This window comes from Cryptomeria japonica, chromosome 11, assembly GCF_030272615.1.
Source record: "Cryptomeria japonica chromosome 11, Sugi_1.0, whole genome shotgun sequence".
Classification (NCBI taxonomy): domain Eukaryota; kingdom Viridiplantae; phylum Streptophyta; class Pinopsida; order Cupressales; family Cupressaceae; genus Cryptomeria; species Cryptomeria japonica.
Genome location: NC_081415.1, coordinates 496,697,313 through 496,720,430, shown reverse-complemented (window position 1 = coordinate 496,720,430; position 23,118 = coordinate 496,697,313). Strand labels below are relative to the sequence as shown.

Below are 23,118 nucleotides of genomic sequence, written 5' to 3'. Positions count from 1 at the left end.
TTAATAATAAATACTTTAATACATATATTAATGAATATTTTAATACATATATATTAATATATATTAATGAACATTTTAATACGTATATTAATGAATGTTAATAATGAATATTTTAATACCTATATTAATGAATATTAATAATGAATATTTTAATACATATGTTGATGAATATAAGTAATGAACATTTTATTACATATGTTAATGAATGTTTCTTAGATGTTAATAAATACATCTCAATGAATAGTTAGGAATATACGTTAATAAATAAATATGAATTTTGGATAATGGATATTTTGCTGAATATATGTCAGGGAATACATGTTAAATTAGGAATATGTAAATATGGATTATGGAATAGAAAATAGTAATAAATTGTAAAATGTAATATAAATGTGACTACATGATGGAGGCTATAGGGAGGAAACTCCCTTAGTCTAATGGAGGGATTATGATAATCCCTGGTAGGTAGTATATATACTGAATATCTATATGCATATATATGTCTTGGTTGATTAAGTTCATCCAAGAAGAGACGGATCTGGCCGGTCCCCTCCGATGGACTTGGATGATGAGATGCATCATCCAAGGCAAGGAGTTGACATATGGTCTTCCTTGGATGGCTTGGGTGTAAGAAATTACACTCAAGATAGGAATCGAATTAACCTTCGATTTCCTGGTTGGCTTGGGTGTAAGTAGTTACATCCAAGACAGGAATCGAAGTAACCTTTGATTTCCTAGATGGCTTGGCTGTAAGAAATTACAACCAAGACAGGGATCGAATTCATCTTCGATTTCCTGGATGGCTTGGAACCGAGATGGGTTCCAAGAAGCCGAGCTTCACAGCCGCCTAAGGACATATCTCCGTATGACATTCGTATCCTTTTTATTAGATAAGAATTGTGATTAGTGTTAATTAAGTATTTTAAAGTTAAATTGCAAGTTAGATTAGTTAGTTATATATATATATATATATATATATATATATATTTGTTGTATTCTAACAATCTGTTTTGCAGGAAAGTGATCTCTAACTAGTAGGGACATTACAGCGAGTAGGTATGGTGGACCCACCCTCTACGAGTAGGCATGGTGGATATGATTCAGTGCATGTGCTTGTTCACCCTCTGGGAGTAGCTATGGTGAACGTCATCCATGGAAGTAGTCATGGTGGTTGTATTCATTTGCATTGTTCATGGAGCAGCCATGAATCTCAGATCTTGTGAAGGTCTCCTCCCTAGCTTTGAGGGAGTGTTGTTGTAAGTAGCTAGGTCGGAGCCCTTTCTAGGGCCGACCTAGCACACCTAGCGTGTGTATGGCCCTGCCGGCCTTTAGAAGGCTTAAACATCTTGTGTTTGCCGTGGCCTAAGTGAGGCGGTATATGTAACTTGTGGATTAACCCTGCCCTATCTTAACATGTGGGGTTATTTGGTTTTGGCGCCACTTTATGTTTTGCATTATAATTAGACTCCTAGCCGACCTAAGGCAAATTGATTGCTAGAGTCTCATATATATATGTAATGCTAATGTCATTGTTAACACACACATTCAGAAAATACATTCTTAACTGCTATAAGTGAATTACTTCAGAAGCAACGAATTATCTCTAGATGACAACAATCATCATTGAGTGCACAACAAACACCAATTGGAAGACGACGAACATTATTAGAAGACAACGAACCTTATCTAGCAGTCAGCAGACATCACTGTGTGACAGCGAACTGGTTTCAGGTGGTAGCAATCATCATTTGAAGATCAGAGAACTGTTCTTGAAGGCTGTAATCACCATCCTAGGACCAGCATACCTCATCCTTGTGACAACAACATTGTATTGCAGATAAGTTCATCATCTCCGTGTGCCCTAGGTTGTAGATGTTACTATGCATAGTTGCTGATAGCTTCAAGTGTTGAAGTTCATTGTAAAGATTCAATAGGTTATTGCCTAATCAAGATCTTTGGTTGTTGGGTTTTTCCCCCAAGAGGGAGGTTTTCCTAGGGTATATGTGTGTTATGTGTATGATTTATTTTGCATTCTGATTTTCTATTGTATATTGCTAATCTGATCACTGAAAATCAACAAAAGACTCATCCACTTATCATGATTGCATATTAGAGATGCTTGTAGCACTAGTTGCCCCTTTCTTTCCCTCGGTAGAACCCTCACCTGTTTAACTCTCAACATTTATGGATTGGGTAGCTTGCATGGACTTTAAATCTTTATTGACATTCCTTTCTTTCTTGCCTCACCTTCCACGTGCAACCTAGTCACCTTAGCCGTCTCATCTAGAGTTATTTGTTCAAATCTTTTTATGTCTAGTCCAACTATCCACAAAAGATGAGAAAAAATGTTGTGCAGCTGCCCCCATAATCTTTTTTGCACAAACATAACCTATACAACCACAACCTTCTATGCCAAGCGAGGATTTGTAGCAAACTCCAAGGATTAGAACTTCAAACTCTCCCCAAATTTTCTCTGGATTATGGAAGAGGAAGATGTAAAATGTTGTATTTTGTAATATGTAATTTATGAATTCTGATGATGATTTTCAAAGACAATCATCATAAATTCATAATAGTTGTCAGCTACCTATTGAATTAGGATTTTGCAACATGATACGATTTTGCACTCAATTTGTATTCAAATCTGTGATGAACCCTTGCTGGTTCAATTCTTCAAACTGCTGTAATTTAATATTTTTTCTGTGTTTTTGATTATTAGAGACGGTCTTTCAGAAATAGACAGAAGTTGTAGAAGGGGTTTCTTTAATTTCTAATACATATTGAAAGAATACATGAAATTAATCAGCTGAAACAAGGAATTGGAGAATTTAGAAGCATACCCGTAGGTCCTTAGCCAATTTATTGAAATTAAAAGATTCAAACCAGCAACTTACAAAGTTCTGATTTTTATTCCGAAAAGATATCAGATCTGCTCTTATTTAATAATAAGATGCCCAAACAGTAAGAAGATGGCGCCAATAAATGAGCAAGCTGTGTGTTTCGGAAAGAGCCTTCCAAACCACAAAAAATTATCAGCAATAACAACAAATAGAAAACCTACAACAAATCTGCCTTGTAAGAAGTCAAATCTGCCCCAATTTGATTGAATTTGACTTCTGAATGAAGGCAACCAAGCTGCAACAATTCGATTGATCTTTCACAATCTCAAAGCTACTGAATTCTGAAGATTGCACGCTCTCCAAAACAGGTCCAAACCCTAGCCGCCATAGTCAAGTGCTCAGAAGAAATGCCAAATGCTCAATATCAATGAATGAGGTCTAATTTCATCTTGGCTGCCTAAATACCCAAAAGGTACCTTTTTTGGCAATTAGGTTTTAAAAATCATAAATTGCTTTTAGGTTTCCGAACTTAACCCTAAAACGGACGCCCAACTTAGGAGATATTAAATTTTTACTTAAATAAATTTAAGTGATGCACTTTATGATTTTGTTTTAATATTTCATTAAAACATTAATTGCCTGCGAGAACCACTTAAAAATTCATCTCCCTTATTATTGCTCAGAAATTGAATCCGTCAGAAGCTGGGGACATAGTTCTCCATGCCAGTGAAAATAGGACCATGTCTATTTTTAGCAGTTTTTCCCTAAAAAATAGGAAATCCTTATAAGATGTCATAAATTGATGAAACGAAGACCAGAACTGAACTCAACACTGAACTAGAACAAATAGACTGACTACCGCTCAAGATACTGCATCATTGACCCCCTTATCCATACCCTGTTAGCCTACAAGGGTCCAAAAATAGGCTAACTCCTCAAACCACTGTCCCTGACTAGGATGGGGACATTACAAAATCAATCTAATTTAGTAGAAAACACTTTTGTACTCATTGGATACGTTTATTTAATTTTGCAAAAAAATGTGTTTCTTAAGAAATTTAAGGAATTTTTTAAGTTGCTGAGTTTTTTGTGGAGTCACAAATTTTGGGTCTGCTGAGATTTTGCAGAGTCAAAGTCTACTAACTATGATGATACCAACATGTTACTCATTGATAAGCTACATAGAATTTTTCGTAAACCTCTCATAAAACCTGTCATCTCTATATATGAGGAAGGAGTTTTATGATATACTCCAATGCCACTAAAGGAATGTGGAGTGGTTTAAAAGGGTAGAAGAATGTCTTCATCTTTGACATCACCATTGTGTATCGGGATTTCTAAATTTTATAGAATAGACATTGCACATGTAGGGAACTGAAGAAGCATATTTAGATCTTTGTATCCTAATGCGTGAACCCAGATCATTGTTAGAAATTTTAATTGTTGTAGTAATTATTCTAAACTTGCAAATCTGCTCACAATTTTCATAGAAGTGGTTATGGACTCTGTCCAAGCACCACGACTGGGTGCAGTGCACGTATCCCAGATGCCTTAAGTTTGGTAATCCTTATTTCCATACCTTGTAGTTCCTGTGCAAAAATTGTTTTTGTGAATTAATTACCCAAATAATACTTCTCATGATGATATTATCATGGATTGTGGTGAGCTACCTTTTAATTGAGACATGAAAAGGTTCCTATTTAGGAGAGCTAGTTTTTAATCTTACTGTAAATTGTTTCTCTAGAGCATGATGATTTCTGTCATCCTAAGTTTGAAACCTACGGAGTTTGGTGAGCTATTTGAATACACACATCCATGACTTTCGCAGGGTAAAGTCCAAGCATTATAGAATAATTTAGGAATAGGAAGGTCAGGTGCATATCTTATTGTTTAGCAAACAATAGATTTTATCTATTGGGCTATAAACTATGATAGAATAGACATACATCAGAAATTATGCCTTGGCTATTAGCTTTTTTGATAAAAATACTATTAAAGTACTTACAGCAGGTGATATTTTTAGCTAAGATGGAATGACAGACTGCTATATCTGCATGAATGTTAGTGGTTAGTAGCATACAAGTGTATAATAGCTATATGGTTATGAATAAGGAGAAGACATTAAATGTAAGATGTCTGATTTTTTTAAAGATTTTGGGTAAATGAATGTGTCTTTGGTCATCTATTGCTTGTGCAGTGATGGATGGGATAGAACAACACAGTTGATTTCCTTGGCAAGCTTATTGCTCGATCCTTACTATCGGACATTTGATGGTTTCCAGGTATTCCATTGGGATAACTTTTCAGGTCTTGATTGTTTGAAGTTATCATAATTCTGATTCCACTGTGAGCATTTTTGTTGACAGTTATTCTATTCATTATCAAATGTGTTTTTGTTTAAACAAGTTTTGTGGGATTTTTTATAATAATAATATTTTAAAATCCATTATTATTATTATTATTTTACATGCCAGAGCATATGGATTTCAGTTTAAGAAGAATAGATGTTTAAAATTTCCATGAAGATTTTGATGCCAAAACATTTAGTTTTTATGGAAGATGAATACAACTGTATATAATCATTGAGTCATGTGCTCGGTATGCTTGCTTGAGTTGCTACTCTTAAATCTAGATTGCACATGGTTCTTTGTTTGGAAGGATGTGGATATAAACGAGAAAATATATGCACATTGTTGTATTAACAAAATACCTATGATATTAGTGACAAATCAGTATAATTATAATGTTATTTATGAGGCAAATTGAAGAAAAAGCAAATGAAATTGAGATTACTTTGTGGCAAAGAGATAAACATTCTATAAATTATGGCATCTGGTCTGACTGCAAGTAATAGGGCTAACATTGTCAATCAAAATATTCTTTGAAAAAAACTTCATCCCTTAAGAGTTTGCAAAAGGCCATGGGAAAGTTGTATGTCCACAACAGCAAGCAGTAATCAAATGAGAAATGTCTTGCAGACAAGCACTATTGGCTGTTAGCGGCATTATTTACACAAACATAAGACTAGTTAATTATGTGTAATTGTTTTGGTTAGTTGGCAACCCAGGGGTGGTCGTTGCGGTGCGATGGTTGGCGCTTGCACCCCCTTGGTATCTTTATATACTTCCGAATGTAACTTGTAACACACAAATTATGAATGGAATAACATCTCTTATACTTGTTTGATATCTATGGCGTTATCATTCTGCATTACGTGCTTTATGTTTTAAGTTATTCACCCGAGAGGGCAAACATTTGGCGCCGTTGCCTAGACGTACTCGGGAACGGAAGATGCGGATGGCGCACGGACACGATGGGCCTACCCGTTGGTGAGATAAACCTAGAGGCCAACGACGTGCGAACAGAACTTTACACAGGAGACACGGCAACGAGAGAATTTTCAATTCTGCTCCAGGTAGCCATCCAGACCTACGTCTGATGAGAGGTGACGGAGGCGGAAATCCCACCAAGTGCCGTGTGGACAGCATTGGAGGTGAGCCCGACAGTAAATCGATTGATGAACCATCTTCCTCGGTTGCTTGCACAGGCATCGCTGGCACAACAAGCTCGCCTGGAGGAGATTGCCCAGGAGGAGCGACGCCAACAGATCCTTGAACAGTACGAGGATAACAGCCGACGGGAAGCAGAACGGGATGGCGCCAGGCCAGGAAGGAATTGAACCTTGAATCTTCTATATTCAAATAAAAGTGTCATTGACATGAGTTGTATTTGAGGAAATGAATTAATAAAGACGTGTTTTGATTTATGTATTGTGAGTTATGGAAATGTGCGGCAATTAATGCCCAACCTATTGAATAAAGATAGAAATAAAAAAGCAGAAATGGACGAAGGCCGCGCAGAGGTCCTTGATTCTGAAGCAGCGAGTAGAACGAAGACGGAGGCTGAGGCAACTTGCCGAAGGACAACCTGCCGAAGCGTGTGCCGAAGGGAACCACGAAGGTGTCACGGAGGGTGCAGAAGCTGAGGGAAATTTCTACGCGTCGCCAGAACACTGTACGGCACGGAGCCACGAAGAATTTCTGGAAGAAACAAGGTTACGGCGAAATCTAGTCGAGGAGACTCAGGATCAGTTTAGAAACTTATCCCTTACACCACGGAGTGAGGATCACCAAGGAGAGCAAGGAGTGGGCGCGGGTGAGAACGAGGGGGAGGGCAACCGTACGGCTGTAGGTGCGACGCACGATAGGCAGAACACCGTACCACCAGTCACCCACACAGGACACACCATGGGCGCTGGAGGGAGCGGTGCAGGGGCTCAGACATAGCAACAACCACCTTAGGGGAGACGACCCCCATCAATGGCGAGCAAACAGAAACTACCGAAGTACAACGACGATGGGAAGGAAGATCCTGTCCGCCATTGTCGAACATGCGAAACCATATGGTCAGCAAACGGTGTTACCGATCAAGATGAATGGGTAACACAATTCCTAGCAACCTTGAGGGGAGTGGCCATAGACTGGTACTCAGATATGGATAAGGCCAAAGTCGGCACATGGCTCAATCTGAAGGAGTTTGGGATAGAGTTCCGCCTCTTGAGAGATGACAACGAAATAGTCGCCGAGATCTATGGAACGAAGCAGAACAAGAACGAGACTGTCTGAGCCTATAGTCGGCGGCTGAAGGAACTTTTGTGAAAAATGGAGAGTCAACTAGCAGATGTGTTGAAAAAGCGATGGTTCGTGGAGGGACTAAAGCTTTCCCTCTGAAAAAGATGAAAATCGTTCCACCTACATCGTACGAAGACGCATACAATAGAGCGATGGATCTCAAGAGCGAGACCAAGACATTCTAGAAAAAGAAGGAGGAGGATAGCTTGTCCGAGGAGTATGACTCGTCACAGGAAAGCAGCAGCGACAGCGAGGCTGGCAAATGGGTGCAAGCGCTCTAGAAAGACATGGAGCGAATGAGGAGGGAATTCAAAACAATGAGAAGCACTGGTCGGACCGAAGGGGACATATGGTGCACTGAGTGCAAAGAGGAGGGGCACACAAAGGGTACTTGCCCGAAGAAGGCATTCTGCGAGATTTGCCAAGTGATGGGAGACTCCACCAAGGAGTGCCCATACAACATGAAAACCCGAAATATGCAAATGAACCAGGTGTTGTTCACGGAGCAGGCCGCAACGTCTGCACTAGCGGGTACGGGCCAACAAACGAACACAACGGCATCATCTGGAGGATACCGGGATAACAGACGTGGCGGCGGAAGAAATAATAACAACAACAATAACAATAATAGAAACCGGATCCAGTATGACGCCAAGGGTTGGCCAATGATCCAGTGTAGGGCCTGCAATCAGTGGGGACACTTCGCCCACGATTGCACAAAGGAAGCCAACCCTTAGCACCTCTGTCGATGGTGCAGGCCAGGCGACCATGAGGATGCAAATTGGCCGAAACCTGGTGTAAACCTCCTAAACATAGAACCCACGAAAGCAGAAGTGTTGGCAATCACAAGGGCGTAGGCCAAACAGGGTGCATACCCAAATCCCCACACGGAGACAGCGAGAGTGCGGGAAGCAAGAGACGAGATCACAAAGGAAATGGCCGGACAAGGACAGAACAGTCACCAGACCTCAAATCCGCCACGAACGAGGGGAGAAGAGGAAATCTTACGGCAAATATTGCAGATGGAGGTACCCGTGAGAATTCAAGACCTCCTGGAGACCATGCCGTAGCTAAAAACGGCTATCTTAAACTTTGTACCTTCACAGGTGAAAATGAGGGAGGTCGTGAGCCCCACAGCCGACTCTGCGTTAAGGGAGGTCCTAAGCCCCACGGTTGACCCGATGTTGTTGGTAGTCAACAACGGACGCCAACCGGCGGTAGTGGAAATGGGCATACTGGGGGCTACCTTGACAGACACTATTGTGGACGGAGGGTCGGGAGTAAATGTGCTCCCAGAAGCGACATCGAAAAAACTGGGAAAGCCTACGTTGTGGCCCCCCACGTTCAACCTACTAGGAGCAGATCAGCATGGGATTAAACCCCTTGGTACCCTCATGGGCCAGCAAGTGATGATTGGCACGCAACCCTTCGTGCTGGATTTTGTAGTAATTCCCTTGAAGTAGAAAGGGTATGACGCCATCCTCGGGCGTGGGTGGCTCATCGCAGCAAAAGCGAACCATAACTGGAAGCGTAATACTCTGTCCTTGGAAAACGTGGGGAGGAAGTACGTGATCGATCTCCGTATGCAGATGGTGAGTGAGGAGTTGGCATCCTCCTCCGACTCGGAATTTGAGGGAGACCAGTTGGCGGAGGGCGGAGACGGACGCCGCATGGAACCTAGTGACGAAGGGATGTTAGAATTGGAGGCATGCTTAGGGGACGACGGGGACTCCTTGAATGACCTCTTCCATTGGCAAATGGGAGATTATGAATTATTTACACCCTTGTACAATGTATTCAGTATCGAGGAAGAACCAGATAGATTTCCCCCAGAATATGGCGAGTACAAGGAAGGGGAGGCCTCGGTGAATGAGACGTCAAGACACCAATTCCCAAAGGGGGAGCCCATTAAATATTAGGAAGCCAACTTAAAGGAGACAAATCTCGGGGGGACGAGTGACCCCAAGATCATCCTTGTCGGTGATGACTGGAATCCAGTGCTGAAGGTCGTAGCCTTCAAAATTTTTCTTGAATACAAGGATGTCTTTGCATGGACATACAAGGACTTGAAGGGCGTGCCCCCAGAGTTGTGTGTACACCGAATAACATTAGTACCGGGAGCCCAACTGGTAAGGAAGGGACCTTACTGTATGAACAAAAATTATGCAGCACGGGTGAACGACGAAATTGAGCGGATGTTGGAAGCGGGCATAATCTTCAAAGTGTAGACAAGCCAATGGGTGTCTCCCATTGTGATTTCCCTCAAGAAAGAGGCCAATCAGATCCGGATCTGTGTAGACTTCCGGTGCCTGAACGCTGTCACTATTAAAGACCCGTTTCCCATACCCTTCACCGACAGCATCTTGGAGGAAGTAGCTAGACATGAAATCTATTCCTTCATGGATGGGTTCTCTGGATACAACCAGATATCCATCGCGGAGGAAGATAAGTTGAAAACAACCTTCGTGGTGGAGGACGGTGTGTATGCATACAATCGAATGCCCTTCGGCCTATGGAATGCACCTGCCACCTTTCAGCACATCATCTTGCACATCTTTGACAAGATGTCAGTGGGGAACTTCAAAGGTTTCCTCAATGATTGGCCTATTTACAGCGGACAGGACATCCACCTAAAAACCCTCGGGTAGTGCCTAGAGAGATGTCGGAGGGCACGGTTGGCTCTCAACCCGAAGAAATGTAGATTCATGGTAGCACAGGGAAGATTGCTAGGACACATTGTGTGTAAAGAAGGATTGAAAACGGACCCGGACAAGATTCGGGTAATAGTAGAAATGGAACCTCCTACGGACGTCACGGGGATAAAGTCCTTCCTTGGTCATGCGGGGTACTACAGGAGGTTCATCAAGAACTTCACTTAGGTGTCCCACTCGTTGGATAAGTTGACACGAAAAGGGGAGCCATATATTTGGACAGAGCCACAGAGCAAGGCCTTTGAAGAGGTGAAGACAAGGTTGATGGGAGCACCCATACTGGCATACCCGAATTGGGATAAGGAATTCCACGTTCACGTGGATGCCTCAAACTATGCCATCGGGGCTACATTAGCCCAAGTAGGAGGACACAGGTTGTACCACCCCGTTTATTTTGCCAGTAGGTTGCTCTCGAAGGCGGAAAAGAACTACAGTACCACAAAATGTGAAGCCCTTGGTATGGTCTATGTCGTACAGAAATTCCGTGATTACCTCCTGGCCACACCATTCACATTTTACGTAGACCACCAGGCACTCATGTACTTGGTAAACAAGCCTATTATCCAGGGGAGGATAAGCTGTTGGCTATTGCTACTACAGGAGTTAACATTTTTAATTGTGGTAAGACCGGGGCGAAGCCATGTCATAGCCGAGCAGCTATCCCGAATTAAGTCGGGGGAATCTCTAGAGGGAGTAAATGATGATTTTCCGGATGTGCACTTGTTCCAAATAGCCGTACTCCCTTCGTGGTACAAGAAGATTGGAGAATACTTGTCGACGTCCCGATTTTCGGAGGGTATGGCCCCAGGGGAACGGAGAAAGATCGTATTATGGAGCAGGACTTTCTTGCTCATCAACGGTTTACTCTACAAAATGGGGCCAGACCAGGTATTAAGGCATTGTGTCATGGAAGAAGTCGCGAGTGTATTAAGGGAGGCACACGAACGACCCGCAGGTGGACATATGTGCCCAGACACTACAGCCCGCAAGGTGCTTCTGGCAGGATTGTGGTGGCCAACCGTACATCACGACGCCAGGGAGTGGGTCGTGGGGTGCGACACTTGCCACCGGGCGGGCAAACCTCTGAAGCGGGACTTCATGCCCCTCAACCCCTCGCACGCATAGGAACTCTTTGAACGATGGGGACTCGATTTTGTAGGTCCTCTTAAGGCCAGCCGCACACGACGGTGTCGGTACATTGTGGTTGCGACAAAATACTTGACCAAGTGGGTGGAGGCAAGGGCTCTCCGGGATAACTCGGCAGTAAGCACGACGAAATTTATTTACGAACAAATCATTACACGATATGGTATACCTATTTAGTTGACCAATGACCGGGGGGGCCACTTCGTGAACCATGTCATACGGCTGTTGACCTCAGAATTTAAGATTTTTCACTCATTATCGAGCCTGTACTACCCACGTGCCAATGGCTAGGCAGAGGCCACGAACAAAATATTGGTATCGGTATTTTACAAGTCCTGCGGAGTAGAAAAAGAAGATTGGGAAGAGAAGTTACCCTCTGTACTATGGGCCTATAGAACGACTTACAAGGTGACCACGGGTCAGACCCCGTTCCAACTCATGTACGCACAGGAAGCAGTGGTGCCAGCGGAATTCATGGTGCCAAGCCTTCACATTGCAGTAGAGAACAGACTCGGGGATATGGAGAGCCTGAGGGAGAGACTGTATGCCTTAAGTAAGTTGGACGAAAAAAGAATGCTGGCACAATGGGCCACAGAGGCAGCCCAACAAAGACGAAAGGTCTGGCACGACAAGCACCTTCGGCGAATGAAGTTTATTCCTGGACAGCTAGTGTTGAAATTCAATGGAGGAACGAAATCAAACCAAGAAAGTTTAAAGTGTGATGGTTGGGGCCTTTCAAGGTACGCGAGGTCAATAACAACGGGGCGATTAAGTTGTGGACGCTGGATGGGAAGGAGGTGCCAGACGCCGTCAATGGATCGAAATTAAAACAGTACCATGAAGGGGCGTCCAATCCTGGACCCTCCAGAAGAAATAATTCCAAAAAAAAACCAAAAAAAAAAAAATCCGTACGGTTGTACGACAGGTGACCGCACGGTCAAAAAAAAAAAGGGGGCCACGGTGGACTTCATGAGGGTATTCAGCATTCCAGGCAGACAGGGCAAGAAAATAGAATTGAAGGCTAAAAAGATGAAGCGGGAGGAGAAGGAGCGGTGGATTAAATTAATCTCCAGGAACTTGACGACAACAGAGCTGGACAGCGTGGCCAATGCCACGAAGGGTCGAGGAATCCGTAAGACCTTTGTTGCAGAGGGCCACTGGTGGTGCATTATGGATGTCATCAAGAGCAGATTGACAGGGCTGGGTAGGGCGTCGGACATCGCCCTCCCTCAGATTATGCTTATGAACGGGTTGATGAATGGCATCGTGTATGACTGGGCCGCGTTACTCACAGAGCGCATGTATGAGTTTTTGACGATGCAACATCGCACATTCTATATGCCGCACTATGCTATAGGGTTGTTCCTGGAGGCCACGCGGGAAGCAGTGTCGGAGGCAGAGTTGGAGGTACGGCCACAGGGAACGTTGACAACACTTGTACATTGGGCACTCTTCCACGAAGCGGAAACGGGCGGTAGATACGGCCTCGGCTTCAGGGGAGCCTGATAGCGGGAGGGATTCCAGTAGTATAGAGGAATCAGAAGTGGACGAGGAGGATGATAGCAGCAGAGCGACGAAGGAGCGAGTCCTGTTTGCCCCACCCTTGCTACCGATGGGCACGCCGATGCCATCATCTGGAGTGGGCGACACCTTTATTTCAGCCTTCGGGCAGAGCCGCATGCCAGTTACACTTGGCCCGCTATAGCAACGGGTAGCATCACCGGGCCCAACCACGACGACACTTACCAAGGACATGACAGAGTTAGGGACGAAGGAGTCACCGCATCGGGTAGTAGTTGCTGAGGAGCAGGGGCTGAGGGAGGTCGTGGATACGAAGCCGCAGGTACGGTTGGACATTGTGGGGATTGAGGCAGTGGTGACTGTTTCTGCATCCTTGTTGGAGGAGCCAATGACAGCGACCCCTTCCCCGGTCGTAGAGATGCGTGCCGATCCGTCGGTCGTGGTTATGGAGAGCTGGCTCACACAACGGTTTTAGATGACATTGGCACAGCTGGAGGGAGCTGTTGTATTCTCACCGTGTCGAGAGACTAGAGCAGAGGTAGTCGACTGGGACGATTCCTCTGGTGAGACACATGTGCCAGCAGTTGGGCACGTGGCAGGAGAGGTTGTCTCTGCCATTCACGTGCCAGGGGATGGTACACCTCTGGTGGCGGAGGAGGTACCTTCACAGCACGATGCGGTTGTGTCAGTTCCGCCAGAGACTTCACAGCCTTCGGAGCAGGAGGGGGAGGATATCGAGGCCTATCTAGCTGACATGGTGACGAGGGGTGGCCACTGCTCAGACGCAAGCATTGCAGCAAGTTGTGGTGGAGTTGGAGAGGGCCCTACGGTTTATGTAGGTGGGTTGTTCCGCAGCGTTTACTACATGCTATGAGTCTCAGGGTTGGCCGACTACCGAGACGGAGGAGATGCTCCAGGCTTGGAGTGTGCGTCAACCCATTGTAAAGAGTCGGGTGACGGCAGTTGTCCGCGAGATGGAGCAGGTCTACCGGGATGCCTACTATGCCCTAAGGCGTGCCCAGCATGAGTCGGAGGTCCGAGAAGTTGATCGAGTCGCGTTGGAGAGGGATGTGGCCACTCAGTAGGCCTCCTGGGCAGCAGAGCGGGCCCAGTTGTTGGCTTAGCTAGAGATGACCCGCGCAGAGAAGGTGGAGGTAGAGACTCGCCTGTCGGTAGAGTAGAGTGCGAGGAGCCTCGTGCAACAGGAGTTCGAGGCAGCCACTACCGAGAGGAGCTTGTTGCAGACTCGGTTGGTTGATATGATAGCGACAGCGGATACCAAAGAGAAGGAGCTGTTGGAAGCCACGCATATGGTGAAGACGGCTTTGGAGAAGGTCTTGGTGGTGGAGCGGGATGTGACTGCCCGTACTCAGCAGATGTATGAGCTCCGCGCCCGCTTGGCGGCCCAGATATCGACATCTCAGCCTTCTACTTCAGGGACGCTTCCCCAGTCCCCTCCTTAGTTTTTTTGATGTATATATTGTATAGGTTGCATTGTCTCCGTTTTGTTGTTAGTCGCTTGGAGACGACTTTTCTTTTTGGGGGGGATGATGTTAGCGACATTATTTAGACAAACATAAGACTAGTTAATTATGTGTAATTGTTTTGGTTAGTTGGCAATCGAGGGGTGGTCATTGCGGTGCGACGGTTGGCGCTCGCACCCCCGCGGTATCTTTATATACTTTGGAATGTAACTTGTAACACACAAATTATGAATGGAATAACATCTCTTATACTTGTCTGATATCTATTGCGTTATCATTCTGCATTACATGCTTTATGTTTTAAGTTATTCACCCGAGAGGGCAAACATTGGCTGGGCTATATAGTATATACCTGTCTTAAGCTTAAACATTGCACTTATAACACCATCTATGTTGGACAGGGAAAGCAAATTATAGAGGCTGATGCCTACTTCATTTTCCTAAGAGCTGAAGTAGGTGGAGTGTCTTGCCTGTTCACAGTTATAGTTGATGTGAACATCTCTACTCTGTATTGTGGAGAAAGAAAATCAGAAAACTTAATGCTAGAAGATATGGTCCGGAGAATGAATCTTCAAACAACATTACACCCTCAAACATATACGGTTGACTAGCTGAATCAGACTAGATATATATGTGTCAGATGACAATGTCACATCCTATACACAGTGAAGCCATTTTAACATAAAGCATTATGCAACACAAGGCCCCTAGAAGTATATGCATCATTTTGCTTGGTTTCTATTTGGTCAATGTTTTATGTGAGAATTCCATGGTGTTCTATCAAACCAATTCTCTAACTATGGTCATCACCCTGGCTGATTAATCCTTCAAAATAGAGGTGGTTCCTTAAAAGAAAATAAATTCAATCAGTGCCATATGGTCATTTCTTTTTTATTACTATGACATATTACTATTTTATGCACCCCAAAGTAAGTCCTGGTTAGTTCTAGAAGAAAACAGATAGCCAGGAGATGGGATCAAATATTTGTGGAAGAACATTAATCTTATCATGGAACAAATTATAGAAATGCAGAATATTCTTTCCCATTTGATAAATCTTGTCATCAAACAACTGCATCGTATAAAGGAAAGATGCATATATGGTATACAGGAGCTCGTTGAAGAATAGCTTTTAATGAGAAAATGTGATTGATTTGCAGATAGAGTGTGAATAGATGCTAACTAAGCATAATTCAAGCCAAAGTTGAACAAATAGAATCAAATGAGTACATTGTATGTGCTTTTGATATCTAACTTGTCAATTTATCTATTAAATTTGTTTGCTAATTTTGAAAAAAGAGCTAAAGGAATTGTTTTCAACTTGTGAAGAAAATGGGATACATTGGCAAAGGTTGTTAGGAATTTGAAAACTTATCACGAGAATCAGTTACTTTCTTGCTTTTCATACTTGACAATTGTCACGATCAAGAGAATGATATCTGGATGGATTATACATTGCTGTTCGAAGAGAACCACTTATACACACGGAAGTACAGTTGTTTGTCAAAAATTAAAACCAAAAGTGATGAGGTCCATTGCTTCCTCACCAATCTAGGTGGCATTTCGGGGCATCCCTTTAAAAGACTATTAGCTTGCTTGGGTTGGATCTTTTTGACTGGTGTTAAAAGCAATATTTATTGCTTCCTTGTGTGTGTGTGTGTGTGTGTGTGGAGTGGGGGTGACTAAAATCTGGGTGGCATTTGGGGACACCTCCTCAGAAGACGATCGCCTTGTTTGGAATGCATCTTCTTGATCAGTCCTCACAACTTGTAAGAGAAGATGTGTTTAGAGTCAATTTTATTCACTTTCAGATGTAAGAAAACACAATCCAAATTGCACCAAAAATGCAAAGCAAAACATTGTATCCAAAGTCCCCATAATTCCAGAATCAATATTCTATGCTTTGATGAGTTTCATGTCAGCAACAAATTCTGTTAACATTTTTAGTAATGCTTGTTATAGGGCTTTACAAACACCATTGCAAATTACTTCACTTAATATTTTTAGAATCTTCATTCCCCACTAAAACTAGTTATATATGGAACTGTCAAACCAGAAATAAAAATTAGAGTGTCAAATGTTAAAATCTCTTTTCAGATATTGCTGCCTTCTTACAAGTCACTCTCAGTTTCAATAAGCTTTGATTTACATTGCAGCATCATACAGTGCTACTAAAAATGGAGTCAACAAGTTAATTATTATTTATTTTGTCATATCTTTATGAGAAAATAAATACAGCCTATCCTCAAAGAAGATGGACATAATGGAATTACATCTTGAAGTCATGCAAGCCAGCAGAACTGTGAGACAAAGTAGCACAAGTTCCAAAAAGGATTCAACTGTATAATAACCACCCCTAATTCTTTAATTTTACCAATGTGATAACAATATTAAACATGCCAATAATGATATTTAACTGTCATAAGTGACTATTACAAGTTTAACAGGGCTGATACAAACTTTGGGTCATAAAAATGGCTTGAACTACTTCAAAACCAACACCAACTAGCATGCAATAATCCCCAAACTCAGAATATCTGCAAGATACCTTATATATAGAATTATAGTGATGGAAAGGTGCTGGCAGTGGGCTGAAAGGAAACAATCTTGCTGTTATTAATTTTCTGAGCCGGTCTGTGACACTTTTCAACACTAGAATTGCTCCCCTATTGGTCTCCACTATGAAAGCCCCAAGGTTATGCCACTTGAGCTCTCATTCACCTTTGCATATGTATACTTGCTGTTCTTACTGTTCTTTTCTGCGTGCTGAACAACAGGGAGACATTGTTTGTGCCTAACAAGTTTATATTCTAAGTAGTGCAGAAAATACATTATATCTAACTATGTCTGTGCTGTTTTATTCTGCCAACTCATCCTTCAAATATTTGCTTACAAATTCTACTTATTGTTCTATGATAATCTTGATATAAAACAGAAAACAAAAACCACTAGAATATAAGTTCTACGTTTCTAATCGTGATTTCTTCCAGGCACTTGTTGAGAAAGACTGGCTTGCATTTGGCCATCCATTTGCTGATCGTCTAGGAATGCCAACAATTTGTGGTAATCTAAATACAACAGATTCCTTTTACCATGGCGCAGCTGGTGGCAATGCATCTCCCCTCCGTGTAGCTCCAGGCACTGCATTTACACCTTCCAACCCTCAGTCACCTGCATCAATATCTAGCAACTATTCCCCAATTTTTTTGCAGGTATTCTTATAAACTGAGATAATAGTTTACAAATTAAAATTTAGAAGGGCGACAACATTGCATGGAAACTCATAGGTGTTTTTAAATGTTTTTAATAGATTCCCAACTTATTGACTTCCAAAATTCCTTAAATTTCTCTATTTTATTCTAGTTAGCATACTTCATATAATGAAGTATGCTGCTTTATGGAATTTACTGATTATTTGGTGATTTTTAAGCTTTGAAAAATGTTTAATAAATGTGTACATTCTTTGTTTTCCAGTGGGTGGATTGTGTGGCACAATTACTTCGTATATACCCTCGTGCTTTTGAATTCTCTTCTGTAAGTGTTTTATCTCAACACTGTTAACCAATGATTAACTTAGTCAAAATGTTTGTTCATTTCATACTTTTCAAATGCTTCTATTAATTAGACTGAGACATTGTTCACAGATCCTCATCCTCAATTTTGTTTATGGTGATCTTGGATCAGGATTTCTTAGTTGAATTTGTGGATTGTTATATGTCATGTCGATTTGGAAACTTTTTATGCAACAGGTAGTTTCTTTTATCTTAGCTTCATAATTTGTGACTTTAGAACTGATTGAATTTGTGGATTGTGTTATTTCTTGTCTATTTAAAAAAATACTGTGCATCAGGTTATCATCTCAGCTGTATGATAACTAATTCTAAAAATAGAGATTTGACATGTAGTTTCACTTTTAAGTATTAGCCAGAAACATGTGGCTAAAATAATTAATGGCTAGATATAACAGATGGGAACAATTGAGTAAAACAGTTACGGAAGTAGTTAGTATGCAGTCTAACAACTTGAATAAAAGATGCATTATCCATCTTGAAAAATCCGCATTTAGAAAAATCAAACAATAAATCAAAAATTGTGATTTAGTATATTTATTTTCTCTCTATTGTTTAGTTTCTGAGGTACTGGAAATATGTACAAATGCACAGAAAGTATCAATGGATTAAAATTTTTGTAGATCAAGTCTTTTGCCAATTCTCGTATGCTATTGTCATGAGATATTTACTAAGATTTAGATGAAAGATTATAACTTTAAATAATTTTGCAACTTGTTGGGTGATGTATATCTATAGTGGGTGAGAGGTCTTAATTCCTTAATATATGAAACTATGACCCTGTAGTAAGCAGCCCTGTTTGTGCTTTGTTTTTGTTTTTTGTTTGTTTTTGAGTGTGTTTTTTGACTTGTTTTTGCAATATAATCAATGACAATAATAATGCAGATAGAGAGATAATAATGCGACACTCCTTAGTTCAGAAAATGAATAATATTCAAGAATAACACAGATGAAAATTCCAGATTTAATTTCTGATCTGGAAATATATTTTTTCTCAAAAATAACAACCCAATTCATAAAAATACACTACATATCTAAATCCAACATACCCAGAAAATGCAGCAATGTTTTTGGTTGAATTGATCACAAAAATCATCACAATATCACTCCAAAATGAATGCCAACCTTCACAATCTGCTCCAAAGGCTATGTTGAAGGTATGCAAGGAAGTGTGGTCCCAAAACTCTCCAAAACAGCAATGTAACCTCCTCAAAACCCTAGATGCCCATCAAAAGAGTGCATGGCCAGCAAGGGAGAAGATACAACCAGCAAAATAAAAATATACCCTCCTCAATCTTCTCCAAAATTATTCTTTTAAAATCTGATATTCAATAAGCTCTGCAAATCTGAATATCTAGACTCCAATATGCCCAAATGTGACCTTTGAATGAAATCACCAGATTATTCTCTAGATTGTATCTCTCAACAAAGTGGAGAATGTTGCCTGCAAGGGTTTCCGTCCTCACAAACCAAAGAGAAGAAGGAATATCCCCAAATCAGAAGCATTATCAAAATCAATACTCAACATTATCCCCAAATGAGAGCCTTGATCCTACTTTTATATTTTTTTGGCCTTTCGGTTGCTTTTTCAAAAAAGTACTTTTTTTTGCTTTTTCGCTATTTTTTAGGAAAACATTTTATGCTTTTTTGTAAAACAATTATTGTTTTTTCGCTATTTTCCGAAAAAGCACTTTTTTGCTTTTATTTAATAAAAGTCACTTACCTTTTTAATCTCCCAATGCAGAATTAAATAATAAAGGCCCATCCATTAAAATAAATCATCTTTAATTTAATAATTGGCCTATATAGCCCCTTCATTAAAACAAGGATACAATTAAATCTTTTATCTAACTTTATTAACTTATAACTTATTGTTTTTTAGTTTAAAGTCCCCAGACTATATCAAAAGTCAAGATGATCATAAAAACTAAACCCACCAACAATACTAAAAATAGAAAGCATGCCAATTGACTCTGTCGGTGCCCATGACTGACTTACTAAAAATAGTAAGTGTGGGAAAATTAACTAGAAAAGACTCTAGAAATGAGCGTTATTGTTATAATAATTGAGAGTGTGATATTTACAAAGGAGACAAAAGACTCCTTAAATAGAGAATGCAAGATGATCTTTCCATAGCGGAAACGTTCATAAATAGAAACACGAAAGACATAAACAAAAGATTTTAAATACAAACTAAACATCAAAGATGACCATTACACAAACATTGCAATATTATTTTAATACCCTCCCTTAATGGTCATCGTACTAACTACCCTACAGATTGTCACAAAAGCATGGAAGGCTGCCCCCTTCGCTTCATATTGCTCTACGACAAGAGCGTGCTACTGAGACCCTCCCTAGTTTTGTTGAACTGTTGGATAAGACCAAGATTACTGCAATCCTTCCAACCCGATGTTGGGTAACAAAGCTGTCTCTCCCTATAGCTAGAGACACCAAAAAACAACTTCTCAAACTAAAACCACGATTTTGAGGAAAAAATCGTCAAATCCTCCACTGTTTCAAAAGAACGGCCACGATTTTTTCAAAAAATCATCAAAAGTTTTGCAGATGAGCACTACGCCCGAGAACAAACTGTAGGAACACAATTTTTGTGGAAAAATTGACACCCTTCCATAATTTTTCTTAGAAAAAATAGAAAAACCCAAACACAATTATTGAGGAGAAAATAAAAAAAATCCAAATGACTTTTGAGGAGAAATTTGAAAAAACCCAGACATGATTTTTGAGGAGAAAATTGAAAAAACTTGGACACGATTTTTCAGTAGAAAATTGAAAAAAAACCCATACATGATTTTTTACGAGAAAATCGAAAAAATATAGACAATAAATTTTTGTTTTAGGAAAACATTATAAAAGCCAACAATAATTTTTTAGGAAAAAATTATAAACCCCAGAACATCAACCATGATTTTTTGTGGAAAAAATCAGAAAACCCTCTTGGAGAGAAAGAACCCATGATTTTTGTGTGAAAAAATCGAGCAAAATCCTAGCCGCCAACAAGAATGTGTTTACTCCAAAACACTTCATCACACGGTAACAAAAAAACATGCCAAACATCACTGTCACGAGCAATAAGTTGTCACCATGAAAGAAAATAGAGCTGAAAAAATAGAAAATCGCGAGATTTCAATGCCAAACTTGCGAGCCGTAAATGCGGAGGTTGCACGAAGGTTAGAAAAAGGCCTCTTTGTGTGCAAAAAATTATGCAAAGGGAATGTCGTGAAAACCCACAGAAAAAAACTGCGAAAAACTTTCACGCGTCCTTGGCCGTGGATGATAATACCCTTCATTGCAGAAGAAGAATTGAGTTGTCACGGAAGAACAGATTGCGAATACCCTTTTCCACGACGATCCCACAAATCTGCAAGCAATCCTCGGAAGCAAAAAACCCTTTTACAAAATCACGATTTTTGTGGAAAATATTGTACAAAACTTGTATGTCCTCCCTGAAAAACTCAAAACTAGACACCTAGAAATAGAAGGAACTCATGATTTTAGAAGAAACCTCGTGAAAAAAGAACACCTACGATTTTTGTAAAAACAAGTTCAACTGTAATCCACACGACCAAGAGTGCCATGAAAGAAACTAGAAAAGAGAACTCACGTGATTTATATTGAGAAAGCCCACAAAAACCCTCAAAAAATTGCTCTAACAATTTTTTCATAAATATTAGAATATATTTAGTTAGCTATTTTTAGTTGTTCTATTAATGGTCATTTAGTTCATTTAGTTTATTTAATATTTATTTATTTATTTTAGTGCTTCTTTTATTAGAAGACGTAGTTAGCTTTTTAGCTTTTTACCTTTAGTTAAACGGTTTGTTCTTTTTAGAACAGCGTCGTGTAAATATCTATATATACATTGTATATTCATAAATAAATTCAATTATTTTTTCAATAAAAAAAACGATTAAAAATTTATGGAAAAAATTCTAGGCAAGAGGCCACGATTTTTTTAAAATTTTTTGTCAAAACTTAAAATGCCCCATCGACCCGCTCTAATACCATGCTCTAATAATTGAGAGTTTCATACTTACAAAGGAGACAAAAGACTCCTTAAATAGAGAATACAAGATGATCTTTTCATAATGAAAACTATCATAAATAGAAACACGAAAGACATAAACAAAAGATTCTAAATACTAAATAAACATCAAAGATGACCATTATAGAAACATTACAATATTATACTAATAGTAACACTCATCCAACTGTCAGAATATGAAATCGCATCTAATACTGCCTCCAAGATTCCCCAATCGTATTCACTAGCCCATGAGAATCAACTGAATAGGCTAACAACTCCACCATGCTGAACTGGCTTAGGAAGGGGACATTACAGCCCCTAGATTTAAGTCTGACCACTTATTAAATCCTTTCAAAGCTAGTTGTAATGTAAAGCAATTCATACATGACTTTGTCCCAAGTCCTAGGTTGTATTAGATCTATTCATGCCTATGCACATTTCAAATGGTTTATAGTTGTAAAGCAAGGCATGCATGATGACACACATCTGAAAGTTTAGAATCCAAAGCGAAGTTATTAGCAAAACTCCGTAATAATAAAATGAGTTATCCCATTTTTCTTAAGAGGGTCACCAGTAATCAATCTATGAGTTGAATTGTTATATTATTAATGTTTGAAAATTAATGTTAAAAATAGGTGGGTTGAGTTTAATGAAATCATCAGTCACATGATAGCTGATTATTGTGGTGGTTGGTAGTTAGGGTTGGTATGGACCAACTGCAAAGAGGTTAATTGTTCAGTCCAACTGTGTAACCAAAAATTCATGTATAAACTATTTCAATTTTTTGAATGGTGGAAACTGAGGGTCCTTGAGGCTGGGTAACTTCCTCCTTAGTTACTAATACTATGCAACAACCAACATTTTTAGTTATTAATTTTTCCTTGTTTTCATCATTTTTAGTCCTATAATGTTGTTTGCTCATATCTTTTGTGCTCACTTCTATGATGCAACTCTTATAGTTTTCTCATATTTTCATGGGTAGTCCTTGTTTACTAAATGGATTTGCCTCATTTGAGAAGGCTTTGGCGTTGTATGGGCAAGAGCTGCATTTCTCTTATTTCTTCTCAAGTTTTGTTACCAATCTGTGATAACCCCTACGGTATCACGAGATGTAAAATCACTTGCAAGGATAAGGATATTGTAAATGAATAAATTAAAATAATAATCT

The 23,118-nt window shown here is 40.3% G+C and overlaps 1 protein-coding gene across 3 annotated transcripts in view; it reads left to right on the top strand.

Annotated features, from left to right (window-relative positions):
• Positions 1-23,118, top strand: part of LOC131068319 (phosphatidylinositol-3-phosphatase myotubularin-1) — a 282,751-nt gene that overhangs the window by 170,689 nt on the left and 88,944 nt on the right. For all 3 annotated transcript variants that reach the window (XM_058003489.2, XM_058003488.2, XM_058003490.2), the window contains exons 14-17: positions 5,038-5,122; positions 17,324-17,545; positions 17,808-17,867; positions 18,018-18,082. In XM_058003489.2, coding sequence (XP_057859472.2) covers positions 5,038-5,122; positions 17,324-17,545; positions 17,808-17,867; positions 18,018-18,082 — 432 coding nt within the window. The remainder of the gene's footprint in view (positions 1-5,037; positions 5,123-17,323; positions 17,546-17,807; positions 17,868-18,017; positions 18,083-23,118) is intronic.